The sequence below is a fragment of the Panicum virgatum genome, chromosome 3N (assembly GCF_016808335.1).
Source record: "Panicum virgatum strain AP13 chromosome 3N, P.virgatum_v5, whole genome shotgun sequence".
Taxonomy (NCBI): Eukaryota; Viridiplantae; Streptophyta; class Magnoliopsida; order Poales; family Poaceae; genus Panicum; species Panicum virgatum.
In genome coordinates, this window is record NC_053147.1 from 58,301,146 (window position 1) to 58,323,046 (window position 21,901).

The window sequence follows — 21,901 nt, forward strand, 5'->3', positions numbered from 1 at the left end:
TTTTCATTATGATTTTCACTACAATTATTTTTAATATTCTAGTTATCCTCAATCAAGCCAAAATAAAAAGAGTTGGATTGAAGATGTGAGGAGTTGAACCCCAAACCTCTATGAAGCATACCATAGTGCTCTACCAATTGAGCTACATCCCCAATTTTCATTATGATTTTTAACTGTAACGTATTTTATAATTGTCTGCATGGCACGCTAAAAGATGGAGCAAATCATCTTCCAGGTTCTTGCTTTTTTACCTATGCCAAACTCGTGCCCTAAATGTTAGGTTAAGATTGGCACCGATGATATACATGACAATTGATGTGGTATACTCGCATATTAGATTTGGGCTACATCCCCAATGTTTATTATATTTTCGCTACAATTAATTTTTTAATATTAAAAAAAGTAAGATTGGAGATGTGAGGAGTTGAACCCCAAACCTCTACGAAGCATTCCATAGTGCTCTACCAATTGAGCTACATCCCCAATTATTATTATAATTTTCACTATAACCAATATTATAATCTTCTGCATGCCACACTAAAAGATGGTGCAAATCATCTTCCAGCCTTCCAGGTTCTTGTTTTTTTAACGTATCTTCCTGGCACTACTAGAAAAATGACCATAGGTGCCGGTTAAAAATGAGCATGGGTACCGGTTTTACAACCGGTACCCCGAAACCGGGACCAATGGTGATCGTCTAGGACACCGGGTGAATCACCCGGTGCCTAAGGACTTTTTGGTACCGGTTGCTGCCCTGCCCATTCGCTAGCCTCTCTCCCATTCCCTGTATCCTCTCCCGTTCTAATGCAACAATCATTTCAAATCAACCACAAAATATTAAATCGACCGATACAAATTTCATAAATCTCACAAATCATTCAAAGAATCGATTACAAGATTGATACATTCAATACAATCCCACATGCTATCTCTATTTTAGAAAAATTTCAAAAAAGAAGAAAAATTTCAATTCAATACAAGCCAGGAAGGAGAAGTCAGGCACCGTCCGACGGCGCGGGCGGCAAGGCGGCTGTGCCGTCGCCGCCGTCGGCGTCGGCTAGAGGCTGGAGCGCGCGGATCCTGATGTCGTAGTGCGGGGACTTGCTGCCGTCGGCGCCGCGGCCGCGGTCATCGTAGCTGAAGCTGAGGGTGGCGCCGCACTTGCGGCAGAGGAGCCGGGTGCGGCGCACGCAGAGCCTGCGCGCGCGCACATCGACACAGCGGAACTCGTCGGCGTGGCAGAACCGCGTGTCGTCGATGGCGTCGAAGGCCACCACCCTGCGCCGCGCCGCGCACCTGTACCCGCCGCCCACGATGCCCGCCGTGTTCCGGTCCAACGAGCGCAGGCGCAGGTCGTACCCGCACGCACCGCAGCTGCCACGATGAGCACGGCCGCAGTTGTCAGCCGGAGAACCCTACCCGCCACGATTGTCGCAGCAGAAACCATGAGAGGAGCAGGCACTGACCAGTAGGTGACGGTGGAGAGGCTCCTTTGGAGCGCCGACGACACGTCCTTCTTCTCCAGCTCCATGTCCATCGGTTGATCCATCGGCGAACCGAGCTAGCTTGATTCAGGCAGCTGCCTCGCTCCTCGTGGCCATGGCGACCAGAGACGCGCGAGCGTGGCCAGCAACCAGTGGCTCGCGGCCAGGCCAGCAACTAGCCGCGGCCGAAGCAGAGAGGACGGGGCGCAAGGGAGGTGCAGAGGCGCCGCCGGGGAGAGATCCGCCGCCCTGCCGGGCCTGCGCGCCCAGCCTCCACCGGATCCGCGCCTCCACCGACGTGCGGCCACGCCAGGCCGCCGTTCCTCCCGCGCCGATGTGCGACCACGCCGGGCCGCCGCTCCTCCCGTGCTGCCGCGCCAGGCCGCCGCTCCACCATCGCGGCCACGCCAGGCCGCCGCTAGAGCTAGAGAAACGAGAGAGACGAGAGAGAGAGATGAGAGCTAGAGATCGAAATGAGAGGGGTAGAGAGACGAGAGAGAGAGGGGATGGCCAGCACTTAGAAATATCAGACGCGAGAGGCATTGGTACCGGGTGGTTTCTTCAACCGGTGCTCAATCTCAACATTTAGTACCGGTTTGTTTTATCACCCGGAGCTAAAAGAGGTCTCTTTTATTAGTTCCGGGTTATGGCACGAGTCAGTGCCAATTCTTGATCATTGGCACCGGGTTGTGCCATAACCCGGTGCCAAAGGCTCCCCTGAACACTTGTCCAAATCAAAAGTACCAGTTACCGTTGCACCCGGTACTGATGCTCACATTAGTACCATCAGTACCGGGTGCAATTGCAGGTGGTACTTTTGGTCGGGTCCGATGGCCTATTTTCTAGTAGTGTGGTTGTTACTGTGTCTAGAGGTGGAGCCGGTCCCCCGCACGCCATTGCAGACGTCCTGTGGTCCAGTAAGCTCCAATTCCGTGGTCAATGCAATTTGAACCGTTGTTTCCTTGCAGTTGCATTGCAGGACGACAACTTGAAAGCCCATACAATTCATGCCGGCCTTGATGTGACCTGACACCGTCTGGCGGCAGGCGGCACCAACCTGCACCGCTTTCCGTTTGGCTCAAGCACAAGCATCCATTAGCCAATTAGGCATCGGAGGGAAACTTAGGTTTGATATTGGTAGGCTGGGGAACCACAACAAATTAGGTAGGAGAGTTGCTGATTATATTAAAAAGAAGAATTAACTTAAATTGGGTAGTACAACACACATGCATCAGCTGGTTGGATTGGATCATCAACATATATGTGTGCGTGTGCGTGTGCGTGTGCGTGTGCAGTGGCAAATCTAGGATGTAAAATTAGAGGACACATTTTCCTCCTCTTCTTCCTCCCTTCTCTCTTTTCCTTTAAAAATATACCAATGTACAATATCAAATTAGTTTCGTTAAATCTACTACCAAGATCCTACCAAGCTCATCAGTGCTCGGTAGTTCACCGTACCGAATGTTTTATCAAAGCACTTGTACACTAATACATAAATAGTCTTTGATCTTTGATATTGGTCCCGGCTCCTGTTGCATCCGGGACTAATGAAGTCTTTAGTCCCAGGTCCAACGTACGGCCAACTCGGTAGCCGGTGTGGGTAGGGATATTTAGTCATGGTCGGAGCCACCAACCAGGACTACAAATCCGAACCTTTAGTTAGTCCCGGTTGGTGTTACCAACTCGGATTAAAGGGTCATCTATGGGTTAGTTCAAAATGATAGCATCCCTACTAGAGTCACATGTGTTGTGTATGTGGGGTGGCAAGGAAACTATGCATGAGGCAAAGAGTCTTTGTGTTCAAATCCCGTAAGGCGTATATTTTTTTTAGTGTCACAGACCCTTCGGTCCTAGTTGTACAACCCAAGACTAAAGCCTTTTTGTACTAGTGGTAGCTTTTAATCGGGAGATGATAAAACAGTTGAAGTATGGTGCTATCTTCATGTGTTACACTCGGGAACAATAGCCGAACTCGGTTAATGGGAATAACACCGTCAAGAGGTTTTCTTTAGTGTCATAGACCCTTCAGCCCCGGTTGTACCACCCAAGACTAAAGCCTTCCCATACTAGTGGTAGCCCGGTTGTACCACCCATGACTGAAGCCTTTCCATACTAGTGGTAGCTTTTAATTGGGTGGTGATAAAGCAGTTAAAGTATGGTGTTATCTTTCATTTGTTACACTCGGGAATAATAGCCGGACTTGGTAAATGGGAATAACACCATGAAGCGGTTATCTGGCACTAAAGCTCTCTAGTGCCAGAAATACTTAAGATCATAAAATACATTGGATATTTTTTTTAGTATCACAGACCCTTTAGCCCAGGTTGTACCATATCTGGGACTAAAGTCTTTCCATACAAGTGGTAGCTTTTAATTGGGAAATGATAAAGCACTTGAATTATCGTGTTATCTTCATAAGTTGCACTCGGGGATAATAGGCGGCTTGTTTAATGGGAATAACACCATGAAGATCTGAATGCTTGCGGCACATTGCCTTTTTGGCTACCTGCACTAAAGCTCGCTGGCACTAAAGATCTCTGGTGCTAGAAATACTTGAGATCATAAAAATACATTGGATCTTTTTATATTGTCACAGACCCTTCAGCCCAGGTTGTACCATCCGGGACTAAAGCCTTTCCATACAAGTGGTAGCTTTTAATTGGGAAATGATAAAGCCTTGAAGTATCGTGTTATCTTCATAGGTTACACTCGGGAATAGTAGCCGGACTTGGTTAATGGGAATAACACCATGAATATCTGAATGCTTGCTGCACATTGCCTTCAGGAGCCATTTTGGCTACCATGCACAAAAGCTCTCTTGTGCCAGGAATACTTGAGATCATAAAAATACATTGGATCTTTTTTTTAGTGTCACAGATCCTTCAGTCCCGGTTGTACCACCCAGAAGCCTTTCCCTACAAGTGGTAGCTTTTAATTGGGAGATGATAAAACACTTGAAGTATCGTGTTATCTTCATGTGTTACACTCCGGAATAATAGCCGGACTCAGTTAATGGGATTAACACCATGAAGCTCTGAATGCTTGTGGCACACTACATTCGGAAGCCGTTTTGGCTACCTGGCACTAAAGCTCTCTAGTGCAGGAAATACTTGAGATCATAAAAATACATTGAATCTTGGCTTCCCAGCACGAGGCATAGTGCAACAAACACTAGTAGTCATCAGCCCGGGAAGCAAGTGGGGGAATTTGTTATATGTTCTAGCCGTCTAGCCATCTAGGTAGACGATATGGAGGGGGCACTACTAGAAAAACACACATTCGTCCGCGGCCGTTAGTACCGGTCACAGCTTTGGCCGGTACTAATGTGCAAATTTAGTACCGGGCCAAAGGAACAGTGGCCCTGTGAAGCGTCCCCTCATAAGAGAAGACTTAAAAGTGATACAATATCAGTCCCAGGAGGCTGATAACACTTTTATTACATCAGATGGTACATCACCGTACAACTCTTCGCGGAAGTGGGCAGTGAAGCGCCACTATCACGAGGATAACAACTAACACCCACACAACGATATTAACTACGAAGAGGGGGTCATTAGAGTCTTGCGCCATACGTAACTTTCTGCGGGTGCCCCTATCCACAGGCAAAGTTGGGTGCAGGACGGAACCCCTACTCAATGTCTTCGGGAACGAAGTCTGGGTCCTTCTCTGTAAAAATTAAGAATGGGGTGAGTACAAACGTACTCAGCAAGTCCAACCACACCCACGGAGGGGGTATAAATAGAATACAATGCACAGGATAAACCAAGGATAAGGCTAGGGTTTAATTTGCGGAAAGCTAATTTTTATGCAGGAGTTTATTTGAAAGAAAGGGGTTTTCAAAAGCCATTATCTTGCACTGAGAAACACGTAGGGTTGATTCACACAGGATCCCACTTTTAAGTTGCTACCAGACTCCTCATCCGCCGTAGCACACGGCACAACTGCCGGACACTTTTCCAAAACAACTCACGCCAACCCATCCATTTCCAGAAGAAACACTAGTTGTGTGACCAAACCGTAACTAGCCCAGTACCGTGGGCACGGCTATTCGAATAGATTTTTAACTCTGCAGAGGTGTGTAACTTTACCCACAAGCGGGGTACTACAGCACGATCATCTTAGTGTCGGTGCAGATCCCAACAAAGCCATTACCCACCTTAGCTAGACCTGACTAGCCACCACGGGATCCACCAAGGGGTCATCGACCTATCACCGAGGTTTAACCATGACATTAGTCACACAGAGCTTATCCCTTCTCCTTGGTCACCCGTTGCTCTTAGCTCTCTTGATGGCTATCAGCCTAACTAGTGGGGTTTATGCTAAGCTGTTGCCCATACAACGGTCGAGTGGTTTGCACGATAGTGGAGTTAGGCAAGATGACACACCAACTCGGTCCTTAATTGTGACAAGATGGATTTCCTTGCTCAACCATATAGGCACGAGCACACCATTTGGCAATTCACATAGAAGTGCCATCCATCCCGTCTAAACTCATCTTTCGCAAATTTCCACATTTTCTCTTCCCACACACACACATTTTCCCTTTATAAAACAAATTGTATCGTGTTTAAGGTCCTAAGCGTTCTAGCAGCGATTAACGTCCAAACAAATCACATTCAGACATTAATCTAGGTGGTCAAGGAATGGTTATAACAAATCAAGGGGTGGCTACCCAACCATGTTTTTAGCAGGCAAAACATATGTAGTTTTGTAAAACAGGCCAATAGGTTGTGTTTATATAACTGGGTCAAAATATGCATCAAAGGATGAGATTGAACTTGCCGTCTTCAAAGCCTTCCGGGAAGTCCTGATCGAGGTACTGTCCTTCGGGTTCGGGGTCGCGGAACTGGTCCTCGTTTGTTTGCTCGCAGTATTGCTCGTCGACGGGCTCTCCCTCGTTCACACCATGATCTATGACGCACACAAACAAGCACACAATTAAGAAAAAGAAATAAACGCTTTATCGATGAGCTCGAATCGGAAACAATTAAGATATGTTGATAGGAGTAATATTTTTGGGCGGTTTTCTAATGGCATGGCCAAAATTATGTTATGAAAGGAGTGTTAAAGTTTCGGGGCGATTGGAGGATTTTTGGCGCATGAAATGATAAGTTAACGGGGTGTTTAGGGTCTAAACATGGATCCAAGGGCCTATTTGTAAATAGTTTTGTGAGGCAAGGGCTTGATTGGTATTTTAGAAAATATCCGGGCTATTCTGAAAAGATCAGGGGTTTATTTAGAGTTTGTTTATATAGTGGAGGGCTAGTTCCCTAAATAAATAAAAGTGGAAGGGACTTTATACAAAAGTGACATAGAAGGGGGGGGGTTCTTTAGGAAATAGAGGGAAGGGGAGGGGCCTTTGGGCAATTCCCCCCTCCTTCTTCTACCTCCCGACAGGAACAGAGGAGGGGGGGCTGGGGCGCCGGGGGCCCTGTGGCCGGCGTCCTGGGCCACGGCGGCGGCCGAGGGAAGGGGGAAAGGGGCAGGGCGGCGCCGGGGACCGATTCCCCTCCCCAATTTCAGAGGAGGGGGCCCACAGGGAGGGGTGCGACGGACATGGCCATGGAAGGTGGGCGGCGGCCATGGGCAGCGTGAGCAGGGGCGGCCAAGGGCGAGTGCCCTTGAAGAAAAGGGAGAGGGAGGGCCAGGGAACCTACCTCGGCCCTTGGCTCGAGCAGGGAGGCGGCAGGGCGGGCCGGCCACGGGAAGCAGGCGCGGCAGGTGGAGCAGGCTCACGGCGGCGGCGCTGGGAGCTTGGGGAGGGAGCTAGGAGAAGCGGTGGAGGTCGTGGGGAAGATGAGCTGCGCGGGGAGCCTATTTATAGGCGGAGTAAGGCGGTGGAGCTCATCGGGTGTCTGGCGCGGTAGCTCGCGGCCATTAATGGCGCTCGGTGTCGCGACGCGGCGGCGGCACAATTCGCGGCGGCGACGCGATGGCTCGGGCAGGGAGGGTGCGCAGGGGAGGACGAGCACGTGGAGGGGCCAGCTGCTCGGCTCGGCGTCGGGTTGCGCCGCCCGGGCGGCGAGGCTGGGTGCTGTACTCTGCAGTGCGGCGGCGCGAGCGGCGAAGCAGCACAGGAAGGCAGTGGCGGTGCACCGGGCGGCACAGCGAGCGGCGCGGCCGTGTGGAACGCGTGATGCGCGTGGGCGGTGCAGGGAAGGCGGGGCGCGCGGGCTGGGCAGGCGAGCAAGGCGCCGGGGAGGGGAGGCCGGGAGCAGTCGCGTGCGCGTGGCCGGGGAGCAGAGAACGAAGGAGTAGAAGGGAGAAGGAGGGAGAAAAGAAAAGGAAAAGGAAAAAGAAAAGGGGGAAAAGGAGAGAGAGAGAGAGAGAGAGAGAGAGAGAGAGAGAGAGAGAGAGAGAGAGAGAGAGAGAGAGAGAGAGAGAGAGAGAGAGGGAGGCAGATCGCGCCGGTGCTGATCGCGGCGGCGACCGTGGCTGGACGCGCACGCGCACCGGTCGGGCGTGACGTGCAGAACAGGGAGACGGGACGGCGATTGGATTTGGTGTCGGGATTGTGTAAATTTCTGGGAAGGAAATTAGGGGTTTAGGGATGATCGAGCTCAACGAAGAAAAAGTTTTGAAAATTATTTTTAGTGCGTGTTTTATTTTGGTATATTTTTCGGGATGTCACATTCTGGGAGCCTATCAGTACCGGCTGGTGGCTCCAGCCGGCACTAAAGTGCGCCACCGATAGGCTCTGACTTCCACCTGCAACGGCTAGTGACAATTTAGTACCGGCTAGAGCCACCAGCCGGTACTAAATGGCCGCCAGGAAACTTAGTACCGGCTGGTGGCTCCAGCCGGTACTAAATGTGGCGCGTTAGTACCGGCTCGAGCCACCAGCAAGTACTAATGTGCCCACTATAAATTGGCGCCTTCTTCCTCCCCGAGCCCGAGCCAGTGCCATTTCACCCAAGAAGCTCGAGCTCGGGGTTGTTCATCCCCTTAGAGAGTTGCCGCCATTTGTTATAGTTTTAGTGAGTGTTCTAGTCATCCAAGTGCGACAAAGGTTTGCAACTTCATCCTCTTTTTATTGATAGTCTTTATTATTCATTTTATGCTCCATAGTTAGAAAAATTTGTGACTTTTGGAAATAGTGAGGATGAGCATGATTTCTTTGATTTATGCAATGATTTGAGATATATAGAACCGATGACTTGAATGTGGAAGTAGGTTTATTGGCTAGGTTGAATATGGAAAATTTATAGAAATAAAGTTTTTTTTCTACTAGATGATTTCTGGATATAGAAAAGTGTGTTCACCTGAAACTGAAGGGTGTCAAAATAATTAGGAGATATAGAGATTTATTTCAATTAATTAATTAATTCTTCTTCTGGGCCAGCTAGAAATCCGTCAGAGCATTCTGTGTTCCCACGCAAGGACGGTTGAAAACCTATATGTTGTACGAATTTTTAAGTTGCATGTTTGTTTTTGGGATGTTTGTGTTAGTTTTCGAATACAATCTATGTATGTGTTGTTGAATAAATTGTGTTGGATGTAATAAAAATATTTTTTATTACAAAATTGTGAAGTTCTTTTCCACTGAATGAAATTGCTTATCCAACGAGAATATATTATTTGTAGATGGATCGACAATGGATGTACGGCCATCATTGCACAATGGCATGGATTAACGGTCTTAAAACTTTCCTCGATGCTGCTGAGGCCCACAAGTCGTCGAAAGGTTTCATGTTCTGTCCATGCCGCATTTGCAGAAATCAAAAGGAGTTCTCAAAAAGACATACTCTACATGTCCACCTTTTTGAAAAGGGTTTCATGGATAACTATACTCTTGGGACCAAGCACGGTGAACCTGGAGTTCCGATGGAAGATAATGAAGAAGATAATGATGATGATAACATCCCAGACTGGGCTCACTTGTATGAAGCGGGTTCTTTTGAAGATGAACCAATGCATGAGGCAGAAGCAAATGCTGCAGAAGAACAACAACCACCTGACGAACTAGGTCAGGTTTTAGTCGATGCACACAGAGACGCTGAAACTTTGAAGGAGTCAAAGAAGTTTAAGAAGATGTTGGAGGATCACAGGAAAATGTTGTATCCAGATTGCAAGCAGGGGTTAAAACAATTGGGCACCACACTGGAAATGCTGCAGTGGAAGGCAGTCAATGGTGTTTCCGATAAGGGATTTGAGGAGCTACTAGGACTTGTAAAGAAGATGCTTCCAGAGGGGAACGAACTACCCCCGACAACTTACGAAGCCAAAAAGGTTGTTTGCCCTCTTGGGTTGGACGTACAGAAGATTCACGCATGTCCTAACGATTGTATCCTCTATCATGGTGAATACAAGGAACTGGATGCATGTCCTGTCTATGACGCAAAGCAGTATAAGATCAGGCAAAATGATCCTAGTGATGTCGACGGTGAGCCCGCAAGGAAAAAAGTACCGGCTAAGGTGATGTGGTATTTCCCGATAATACCACGCTTGAAGCGCTTGTTCAGAAACAAAACAAACGCTAAGTTGATGCGGTGGCACAAAGAAGAGCGTAAGCAAGATCAGCTGATGAGACACCCTGCAGATGGGTCTCAGTGGAGAAACATGGATAGACAATTCCCAGATTTTGACAGCGACCCAAGGAACATAAGGTTTGGTTTAAGTACAGATGGAATGAATCCATTCGGTGAGTGGGGGAGCAGTCACAGTACATGGCCTGTGACCCTATGTATGTTTAACCTTCCTTCTTGGCTTTACATGAAGAGGAAGTATATATTGATGCCGGTGCTTATCCAAGGCCCTAAACAACCTGGCAACGATATTGATGTGTACCTAAGACCGTTGGTTGATGAGCTTTTATTATTGTGGAAGCCAGAAGGTGTACGTGTGTGGGACGAGTACAAACAAGAGAATTTCGACCTACGAGCTTTGCTTTTCGTAACCATCAATGATTGGCCTGCACTTTGCAACCTGTCTGGGCAGTCGAACAAGGGATATCAGGCCTGCACCCATTGCTTAGATGAAACCGACAACTTGTACCTGAAAAATTCTCAGAAGGTCGTCTATATGGGCCATCATCGATTTCTGCCCCTCAAACAACCCTTGAGAAGAAATGGAAACATTTCAAAGGGGAACCGGAAACTCGTGCTAAGCCTATGTTCCGTAACGGAAAGCGTGTTTTCTCGATGATAAAGGATGTTCATGTAGTGTTCGGAAAGGGTCGCGGCAGCCAACCAGTTTCGAATGATGAAAACGGCCATGCACCGATGTGGAAGAAGAAGTCTATATTGTGGGAGCTACCTTATTGGGAAGCCTTAGAGGTCCGCAATGCAATTGACGTCATGCACCTGACAAAGAATCTTTGCGTGAATGTACTAGGTTTCCTTGGTACTTATGGTCAGGGAAAAGATACACTCGAAGCAAGACGCGACCTGAAAGAAATGAAACAATGAGAAGATCTTCAACCTGAGAAGAGAGAGAAGGGACAACACTACTTATGTCCTGCTAGCTACACTCTCAGTAAAGAGGAGAAGCAAGGCATGTTTGATTGCTTGAACAATATGAAGGTGCTGTCCGGGTACTCGTCAAATATACAAGGAAGATTAAACATGAAGGAAAAAAATTCTCAAATTTAAAATCTCATGACTGTCACGTCCTGATGACACAATTGCTTCCAGTTGTGTTGAGGGGTATTCTACCAGAGAATGTTAGATTGGCAATTGTGAAGTTATGTGCTTTCCTCAACGAAATTTCGCAGAAGGCAATCGATCTGCAGAAGCTCATACAACTACAGAATGACGTTGTGCAATGCCTTGTCAACTTTGAGATGGTGTTTCCACCTTCGTTCTTTAATATTATGACACATCTCTTGGTTGATATTGTCAATGAGATAAATATTCTGGGACCTGTATTCCTACACAACATGTTCCCTTTCGAGAGATACATGTCAGTTCTTAAGAAGTATGTTCGCAATCGTTCTCGACCAAAAGGATGTATCGCCAAGGGCTATGGAACAAAGGAGGTCATTGAGTTTTGTGTTGACTTTATTGATAATCTTAATCCAATAGGGGTCCCCATGTCACGCCACGAGGGGAGATTGAAGGGAAAGGACATACTAGGGAAGAAATCTAATATGCACATCTCAGAGAGCGAAATTCGCAAAGCAAACTTCACAGTTCTACAATATTCAACCCTCGTGGCTCCATATATGGATGAGCACATGAATATCGTAAGGTCTAAAAACCCAGGGAAGCCTGAGGCTTGGATTACTAGGCATCACATTGATAACTTTGCTGTTTGGCTTAGAGCAAAGTTGATGGGTGACGGCACGATTGCAGCGCAACTTCAATGGCTGGCAAGGGGCCCATCAATGACAATCATGTAGTACCAAGGGTACGAGATTAATGGGTATACATTTTACACAAGAGCTCAAGACGAAAAGAGCACCAACCAAAATAGTGGTGTGCACATAGACGCAATAGGCAATGATAGAAATAAGGACAGCTACTTCGCAGTCATAGAGGAGATATGGGAACTAGAATATGGGCTTTTGATGATTCCTTTATTTTGGTGCCAATGGGTGAACCGAGCTGGAGGCGGCACAACGATAGACCGGTACGGGATGACAATTGTGCACTTCAAAAAGATTGGATATAAAGACGAACCATTCGTCCTAGCCAAGGATGTCGCACATGTGTTCTACGTGAAGGACATGTCAAGCAAGCCTACGAAAAATGCAGTCAAGTCCGACGACGAGCCAAAACGCCATATAGTTCTTCCAGAAAAACGAAAAATCATTGGAGTTGAGGATATTTCGGACAAGTCAGAAGGCTTTGATCAGTTTGATGACTGTCCTCCGTTCTCGGTTGATGTTGACCCAAGCATCTTGTTAGCCAAAGAGGACGCTCCTTATTTACACCGCGATCACGACCAAGGGAAGTTAGTCAAAAAGAAAATTGTAAATGTTCCATTAAATAATATTGAGTTATAGTATCGACTATGTTTTACTTTATTGTTCATTTGATCAAGTGATTTATGTAATAATATATATTTTTTTGGTTATAAGTAATATAAATTAGTAGCCAAAGAATATTACCATAAGTAATATATAGTAGCCAAGAGATGTTACCATTTTTCTTAATCTAAATAACATATATTAGCATTTTCATGAATTTTTTAAATATGTTACACACCAGAAACATATAAAAGGAAAATGAAACAAATTTTATACGCATATACCTATATTCTACAAATTTTTGTTAATGAAAAATATTATACAATAATTTTGCATGTTAAAAATATTATATCCTTCTATTTTAAATTCATTTATCAATTTTTTACCCTTTAGAAATGCATAATCCATTACCAAAAACAGTGGCAGGAAAATATTAAAATTTTTGTTTTAGTACCGGACCAAGGCTTTGCCCGGTACTAAACTGCCTCCAAGAAATTGTCCCGCCGGAGGAGGCAGTTTAGTACCGGGCAGAGCCATGCCCCGGTATTAACTGTCTCACGAGGCAGCTTAGTACCGGGCGGAGGCGTGGCCCGGTACTAAAGTGGCCACCCTATATAACCCCAGGACTTAGATGGATTTCATTCGATCGATCCCCCCTCGTCATCGTCGCCGGCCACCGCCCTTCCTCGCGCACCGCCGTCCCACCCCACGCCGCCGCCTCCGCGCGTCCTCGATCCCGGCCGGCCAGCCGCAGCGCGCATCCTCGACCTCGGCCAGCCCGCCGCAGTGCACGTCCTCGACCCCGGCCAGCCCTCGCAGCGCGCGACGCGTCCCTCCGCCGGCCCGACGTCCTCGACCACGGCGGCCCGCTGCCTCGTCCGCGACCTCGACCTCGGTCCGCCGCTGCCCGTCTGCGCCGCACGTTCGCGCCGCGCCTCGCCCGGCGCCCCTCGACCGCCGTCCCGCCGTGCCGTCCCGCCCCGCCGTCTCGCCCGGCCGTCACGCGCCAACTGCGCCCGGCGCCCCTCGACCGCGCCGCCCGCGCCCGGCGCCCCTCGACCGCCGCCGCCATCCCACCGCCCGCGCCCTGCACGCAGAGGGCTGACGTAAGCCCTCTGATGACGTCAGCACAACTAGTGCTGATGTCAGCACATTTTTTTATAGAAGATGGTTAGAAATAGTTAGAAAATGGTGAGAAAATAGTAGAAATAGTTAGAAAATGGTTGGAAATTATCTAAAAATTGTAGAAATTGGTTGGAAATTATAGAAAACTTGTATGAAAATTGTAGAAATTGGTTGGAAATTATAGAAAAATTGTAGAAAATATTTGAATATTATAGGAAAATTTCAGAGGCTTGTACAAATTTATGCAAAAATTGTATGACTTTCTAGAAAATCATAGAAAATAGATGGAAAATCGTAGAATCATGTACTTATTGTTGAAAATTGTTGGAGCATCATGGAAAATCGTAGAAATTAGATGGAAAATCGTAGAATCATGTATTTATTGTTGAAAATTGTTGGAGAATCGTGGAAAATCGTAGAATCATGTACTTGTTGTTGAAAGTATGATGTACTTATACATGAGTTTAATAATTTTCATGTTGTTGCATTATGATGTATTTAACTTATATCTGAATTTACATAATTTTCATATTTTATGTAAATTTTGTTGTTGTTGGATTGTGTGTCACTTCGTGATGTATTCAACTTGTAAATTTAACTAGGTAGGAAACTATAGAAATAGGTAGAAAAATCATAGATAATTTAGAAAATTGTAGGAGGATCATGGAAAATTGAAGAAAATTGTTGGAGAATCCTGGAATCATTTCGTTATTGTCGAAACTCCGCATCTTATATAATTTCGCGTATCACACGTAACTCTGCGTATTATTATATGTTTGCATAGGGACCGCCGCTACGTATTATTATGTATACCTGATGTATTTCTGATGTATTCATGTTATAAATTTCTCTTATATTGGTGAAAATTTCATATTATCTGCTGTATTTATATTATCACGACATGTAATTCCATACGTATTTCTGAAGTACTTTCTGATGTATTCATATTATCACAACACGTAATTCCATACAAGAACTCCGCATCTTATATAATTTCACGTATCACACGTAACTCCACGTATTATTATATGTTTGCATAGGGATCTAGATGGATCCTTTTCAACATGATTTCGAAGACGAGTACGCCCTCGAAGAAATGATCCAAGAAGGCACCCAGGGCGCAGCGTGTTTTCAAGAGGATCAAAACGAGGATGATGGCAGCCAGTATCTCAATGATACCGGTGATGGCGATGCCGACACTATGGAAGAAATGCATGTGGAAGATGACATCCCCGAGGTAACCGGAAAGTCGATCACAGGATATGAGAGACTTATGAATGTCAAACGTGTAGTAACATATATATATATATAATTTCAGGCTTCCGGATCGAAGAGCTCGAAACGTAAACGAGGCTTGAAGAAAAAGATGGAGGGCCGTATCACGATCACCTCGTTGCACTCGGATGGGGAACCCAAGTCTCCCAAGGGGGTTAAGACGACTGTGGTGAATCAGTGCGGATGTTATGTCAGGGAGAACATCCCCATTAGCTTTAAGCTCTGGAAGAAAACCAAAAGCACAGATAATGATGCTGACATCGTCCCTGAAACAGAGAAGCAAATGCTATGGGCAGATGTCAAACAACACTTTAGTTTCCCAGAGGACAAAGAAGAAATCTTTAAGGATTGGGTCATGAAGAAGATGGCTATTTCTTTCCAGACGTTCAAGAAGAACTTGAACAAAGACTACATAAAGAAGGGCCGCGTGCCAGACTTCGAGAAGCACTTCAAGAATCAACGTCCTTGTTGGGATGCATTTGTGCAGTACAAACTGTCCGAGACCAGCGAGAAAAGGACAGCACAAGCCAATGAGAACGCGAGCAAGAAGATACACTTTCATCATCTTGGGCAAGGGGGTTATTCGACGGCGATCCCCAAATGGCAGAAAATGGAAGACAACCTCACTGCAAGGGGAATTGTACTGGCAACTTTTGACTGGCCGTAGCGAGCAAAGCATTTCTTCTATGCTCATGGAGGCACCCTAAACCCGGAAGGTGGCTCGCTTATTACTAGCGATGCCATAAGAGAAGCGGCCAACAGGCTGGATGAGGCACTCAAGGCCATGTCCAAAGGCAGTTTCAAGCCGGACAGAGAGAAAGATGAGCTGACGTATGCTCTCGGGACACCAGAACACACAGGACATGTGCGAGGTATGGGTGTAGTTCCATGGAAGCATGGCTTCAGTGCTGACATTGAGACCTATCGAAGCTGATCTAGGAAGAAGGCTGAACAGGAAGATAAGATGCGTGCCCTGTAACAGAGGATAGCTTCGATTGAAGGGGCAATGGCAGGTAGCAGCCAAGCACACCAACAAGAAGCCAGATCAGCCGCCAATTTGGAGAGCAGCCCCGGCTCGTAACGTCGTAGCAGCGTCGCTTCCACGGAGCACCAAGCCGGAGGTTAACCCACAGTGGTTGCGGATGAGTCAGAACATTACCTGGTGCATGACATCAGGGTGAGGACACCCTGCGAGCTTCTGTATCAGCAGAGGAAAAAGATCAAACTGGTTGCGCACGTCATTGCTGAAGTGCCTGTCCAAGGTGGGACAATTCATGGCAGGCCGATTCCAAAAGGATATGCTAGGGTCATGGTTGATTGAGTCGAGCCAGGATGGGAAGACCTCGACCTTGAGATCCCTGGAGGCCACGGAGAAGAGGAACTCGGACACGCCGTACACACATGGATCTATTGGAACAAGCGGTACATACGATTGGCCTCTGGGATACAAATTGCCGATACATCAGCAGCCCAAAGAGGTCCCAGTCAGAGTCCAGCTTCGAGATCACCACCGGCGGCACATAAGAGTCCCAGTCTAGCTCCGAGATCACCATCGGTACCACAAAGGAGTCCCAGTCCAGCTCCAAGAACAGCACCGGCAGCAGAAAAGAGTCCCAATCCGGCTCCCGATGATGTAAGGGACTCAAGTGCCAGCTCAGGGCCTTGGGTCCCACCGTCACCGCCTCCGAAGGTGAAGACGGAGAGCGCGAAGCCTTCGGTCCCACCGCCTCCGAAGGCGAGGAAGAGCACAAAAGTCGCGACGCCTCCTAAGAAGAGGAACACCCCCAAGAAGAAGAAAGAAAAGCCTCCACCACCAAAGTTAGCATACCATAAGACTTAGGAGGAATTGGATGAAACTGTGTGCGAGCAAGTCTGAGCTCATTTCACGCCAAAAAAGCCTCCATCGGTGCATCAATGGTCAGAGGCAGATAAGAAATACTTCAGATCTTTACTCCAACCGAAGTACAGCGCACCCCTATTGGACTACGACCGCCAGATCACAAAGTCCTGGTAGAAGCCAAGAAACTGTCTTCGCAACCAAGTTCCCCAGCTCGGACAACAGTCAAAGCAATTGATACCCCCGCTCAAAGTCCTCTCCAACCAGGATGCAGCTACTGCTCAGTTTGTGCTGGAAAGCGGCCTCACAAAAGCTCAGCTGCTCGAAGAGGCTCCAATCGAGGTTCACCCAGGGGCAAATAAAAAACCTTTCATGTTGGGGGAACCTCTTATGTGGGAAGAGTTGATTCCGACGCTACCAACTAGGATGCGTGAGTTGCATGCATGGTACATGAAAGCAAGTGCATCGAAGGATGTATGCTTTCGTGCCTGAATACAAGATAGGCATTTCCATCGGGGGTTGGATGACATATGGATTTATTTTGAAAATCTTTATGATCTGTACCATCAAGACGCCCTAGACAAGTCTCTCCTCTGTGTATTTTGTATGTAAGTGTACTTCATCCTACCATTTGTATATAGTACCATAGCTCTACTAATTATGTGTTTTCTCATCCTCTTCCTTCATTTTTAATCATGTAGGATGAAGGTTCAAGAATGCCAGAGAAAAGGGATATATCACGTCGGCTTCATAGACCCATGTAATATACATGACGAGAGTGTCAGGAAATGCCCTAATTGGACCGAGAACAACATACTCAGGGCCTTGCATAAGCAGAATACTTGTCAGTTCATTCTGCTTCCGTACAACTTCGAGTGAGTTCTTTATCTTTTTTCTTGACTTCACTGTATATATGTGTATATATCCAATATTTCTTATACATATATATGCATGAAACAAGTTTCACTGGATCCTTCTTATTATCGAGATCGATAGATGCCGAGTTCGGGTGTACGACTCCTTGAGGAAGCCAACATATTATTACCAAGACCTCATAAACATCATCCAAAAAGCATGGGCTCGCTTCCTCCAAAAACATATAGGAATATCGTCACCTCCAGCCCCGCTAGAATTCACAACTAACTAGCCGGTACAAATACATATCGCACATCTACTGTCGTTTCTTTAATCAACATCAATATTTCATAACCCATATATATATATATATATATAGATTTTGAGACAGGCGGAAGGAAACAACCTATGTGGCTACTACGTTTGTGACTACATGATGGATTTTTGCTGCTGCAGCTCGATATCACAACATGAATTCAATGTACGTAGAACAACATTACTAACAATTACTTGCATTTAGTTCCGTCTAGGTACTAATTCAAAATATTGGTGTTTGCACTTGACAGATTTCTTGCATGGAGAATGCCCTCATCCAACTGGAAAGAATCAAAGCAATTCAAGAATCAATCTGTGGATTCCTCCTAGATGAGGTCATAAATCCAACTGGAGAAATTTACGCGAATCCTAGGATAAGTGTGAGTCGAGCGGATCCGAATAAGGACATCAGCGATGATGAGGTGCCTAAAGACCCTTAGTATCTTGTAAAAATTTGTCGGACAAAATTTATGTGCCCGACGACTTGTAAATATATTATGAATCCCGAGTTTATTATTAATATATTTATATTAGAAGTACATATAATATTTCAAGTTTATATAATTATAATAAAGGTATTCAATTATATGCTAGATACAAATATATACGAATACGCAGACGTTCTAGAATGTGAATATGTAGACGTACACAAATACGAATACTCAAATGTATACGAATACGAATTAGTTGAAACCCAAAAAATAGAAAAGCCGAAAAAGAAAAAAAAGGCATTTAGTACCGGTTGGTACCGGGCGGCCTGACCGGTACTAAGTGGCGGCCCACTTAGTACCGCTCAGGTGGTACCGGGCAGGCGCCCGGTACTTATGGGCTTTTTTCTAGCAGTGGGGGCTCCTTTCATAACTGTGGTCTGCCTGATAAAAATGGAAGGGAGTGATGGATCAGAAAAATGGAAAGGAGTAAGAGCTAGCCTGAGATATCAGAGACGATCACCACTTGATTGTGCGAATCAAAATGATTTTTTTCACTGGCTGGATGCAACTAGATGCCTCTACACTTTTCACACATAGACTTGTCAAGGAAGTCCGTTTGTATTTGTATTGTATTACAATTGCAGTTTTCTATATTTTCTAGGGTTTGTGTGAGTTATCTATAGCTTCAGAGCCATAAAAGCTAGATAGCACAGATTGGTTCCATGGTAATTAACAAGATCTCATCCAAGCATTCTTTTGTTTATGTAAAGATGCACATTAATAACTATCATTTCATAACATTTTCAAAATTTACAACAAGGGATTGTTTATTCGGTGCCTTTTGATGTTGTTGGACCCATGATTTTTCCATACTCCCTTGTCATGGATGCCCTCATGCCCCTCAACTCGACATTGCAATGCATGAAGCTGAGACCGCAGATGTGCATAAATCAACTTTGCGCGTGCATGTGCATGCACGCACGTGGGCGTGTGTGTGTGTGTCAATCAATGGTCTATATCTTCTCGCCGGGGAGCCATGAAGTACGACAACGCCATACCCTACCATAGTTCGTAGGGGAGGTGGACAAGACAGGGTCTATGGCAGGTGACACCGTGGAATGAGCGCATAAGATCTGGCAACAGGACGCGACAGACACTACTGGAAAAACCCACATTCGTCCGCGGCCGTTAGTACCGGTCACGGCTTTGGCCGGTACTAACGTGCAAATTTAGTACCGGGCCAAAGGAACAGTGGCCCTGGGAGCCTATTAGTACCGGCTGGTGGCTCCAGGCGATACTAAAGTCCGCCACCGACAGGCTCTGACATCCACCACCGACAGCTAGTGACAGTTTAGTACCGGCTGGAACCACCAGCCGGTACTAAATGTGGCGCGTTAGTACCGGCTGGAGCCACCAGCCGGTACTAATGCGCCAACTATAAATTGGCACCCTTCTTCCTCCCCGAGCCCGAGCCAGTGCCATTTCACCAGAGAAGCTCGAGCTCGGGGTTGTTCTTCCCTTAGAGAGTTGCCGACATTTGTTCTAGTTTTAGTGAGTGTTCTAGTTATCCAAGTACGCCAAAGGTTTGCAACTTCATCCTCTCTTCATTGATAGTCTTTATTCTTTGTTTTATGCTCTATAGTTAGAGAAATTTGTGACTTTTAGAAATAGTGAGGATGAGTATGATTTCTTTGATTTGTGCAATGATTTGAGATATAGAACCGATGACTTGAATGTGGGAGTAGGTTTATTGGCTAGGTTGAATATGAAAAATTTATAGACATATTTTTCAATCATTTTCTATATATTACAAATGACCGTAGCACATTTTTTATTTTTAGATTCAGATGAGAATGTGGATAGTAGAAATTTTTAGAATGAGTGTAGACAAAACATGTGATTGTAGTAGATATAACTATAATGTGGATAGTTAATTTTTTTATAATGAACTAATGAAAGAATTATAATAGATTTTTTTATTATGAATTGATTATTTTGACACTCTAGTGATGTATTTATTCAGTCTCACATTGAAACTATCTATAAGCTAAAAAAATCTTTATTTCGAAACAAGTATATGTCGTTAATCTCCATCCAATAGTGATGACACTACCTTTCGGGGAAACACTATGCACTATATGGACGTTGCGAATCGGCTGGTCGCATCACCAGCACTTCCGATTGATACGAAGACAGCATTTGACGCAGACAGCGTGGCTGTTGTTGCACTGAGAGCATATCAACGAGCACGCTGCTTGTGCCTAGTGCTGTGTTTCTATTAACCGGAAATGTTGGTGCTGCGACTGGCCGATTGGTGACATCCTTGTACCGCACCGTGTCCCCCCGAAAGGCATTGTCATCACCGCAGGGTCGAGGTTACCGACATATACATTTTCCGAAATAAAGTTTTTTTTCTTCTAGATGGTTTCTTGATATTGAAAAGAGTGTTCTCCTGGAACTAAAGGGTGTCAAAATAATTAGGTGTTATAGAGATTTATTTCAATTAATTAGAGTTTTCTCTCAATTACTTTATTTAGGTTTTTTTGATTGAGAATTAATGTGATTTTGCATTGTAGTTCAAAGACACTTACCAGCAAGTGTGAAATGTAAACGAAATAGTGTTGCTATTGGGGCATTAGTCACATTGTGACTGCTCTGTCACAGCTCTTTCTAGACCCTTCATTATGTAGATAGGGTGAGGTCAAGACCGACAGGAAGCATGTTTTCTCGATGGTGAAGGATGTCCATGTCGTGTTTGGAAACGGCCGTGAAAGCAAACAAGTTACGAATGATGAAAACAGCCATGCCCCAATGTGGAAGAAGAAGTCCATACTATGGGAGCTCCCATATTGGGATGTCCTGGAGGTCCGCAACGCAATCGATGTGATGCACTTGACGAAGAATCTTTGCGTGAACCTGCTAGGATTCCTTGGTACGTATGGGCAGTCAAAAAATACACTAGAAGCAAGACGTGATTTGAAAGAAACAAAATAACGAGAAGACCTACGTCCTGAGAAGAGAGAAAATGGACAGCACTACTTACGTCCTGCTAGCTACACTCTCAGCAAAGAGGAGAAGGAAAGCATGTTTGATTGCTTGAACAGTATGAAGGTACCGTCCGGTTACTCCTCGAATATGCAGGGAAGAATTAATATGAAAGAGAAAAAGTTCACAAACCTAAAGTCTCATGATTGCCACATTTTGATGACCCAATTGCTTCTAGTCGCGTTGAGGGGTATTCTACCAGAAAATGTAAGATTAGCAGTGGTGAAGCTATGTGCCTTTCTTAATGAAATTTCGCAGAAGGCAATCGATCCAAATAAGCTCACAAGGCTGCAAAATGATGTGGTCGAATGTCTTGTCAATTTTGAGATGGTCTTTCCACCTTCGTTCTTTAATATTATGACCCAACTCATGGTTCATATTGTGAAAGAGTTATGTTCCCTTTCGATAGATACATGGCTGTCTTAAAGAAGTACGTTCGGAATCGTTCTCGGCCAGAAGGATGTATCACCAAGGGCTATGGAACAGAGGATGTCATTGAGTTTTGTGTTGATTTCATTGATGAACTTAGTCCGATTGGGGTCTCCATGTCATGGTATGATGGGCGATTGGAAGGAAAGGGCACACTAGGTAAGAAATCTAATATGCACATCCCTGAAAGTGAAAT

The 21,901-nt window shown here is 45.7% G+C and overlaps 1 protein-coding gene across 1 annotated transcript; it reads right to left on the bottom strand.

The window, feature by feature from the left end:
* Positions 1-995: 995 nt before the first annotated feature.
* On the bottom strand, positions 996-1,537 carry LOC120667935 (uncharacterized protein At4g08330, chloroplastic-like). The gene is made up of 2 exons (XM_039947914.1): positions 1,467-1,537; positions 996-1,374 (listed from the first exon to the last, which is right to left on the bottom strand). Exons 1-2 carry the CDS (start codon positions 1,535-1,537, stop codon positions 996-998), a joined length of 450 nt encoding a protein of 149 aa, XP_039803848.1.
* Positions 1,538-21,901: the final 20,364 nt, after the last annotated feature.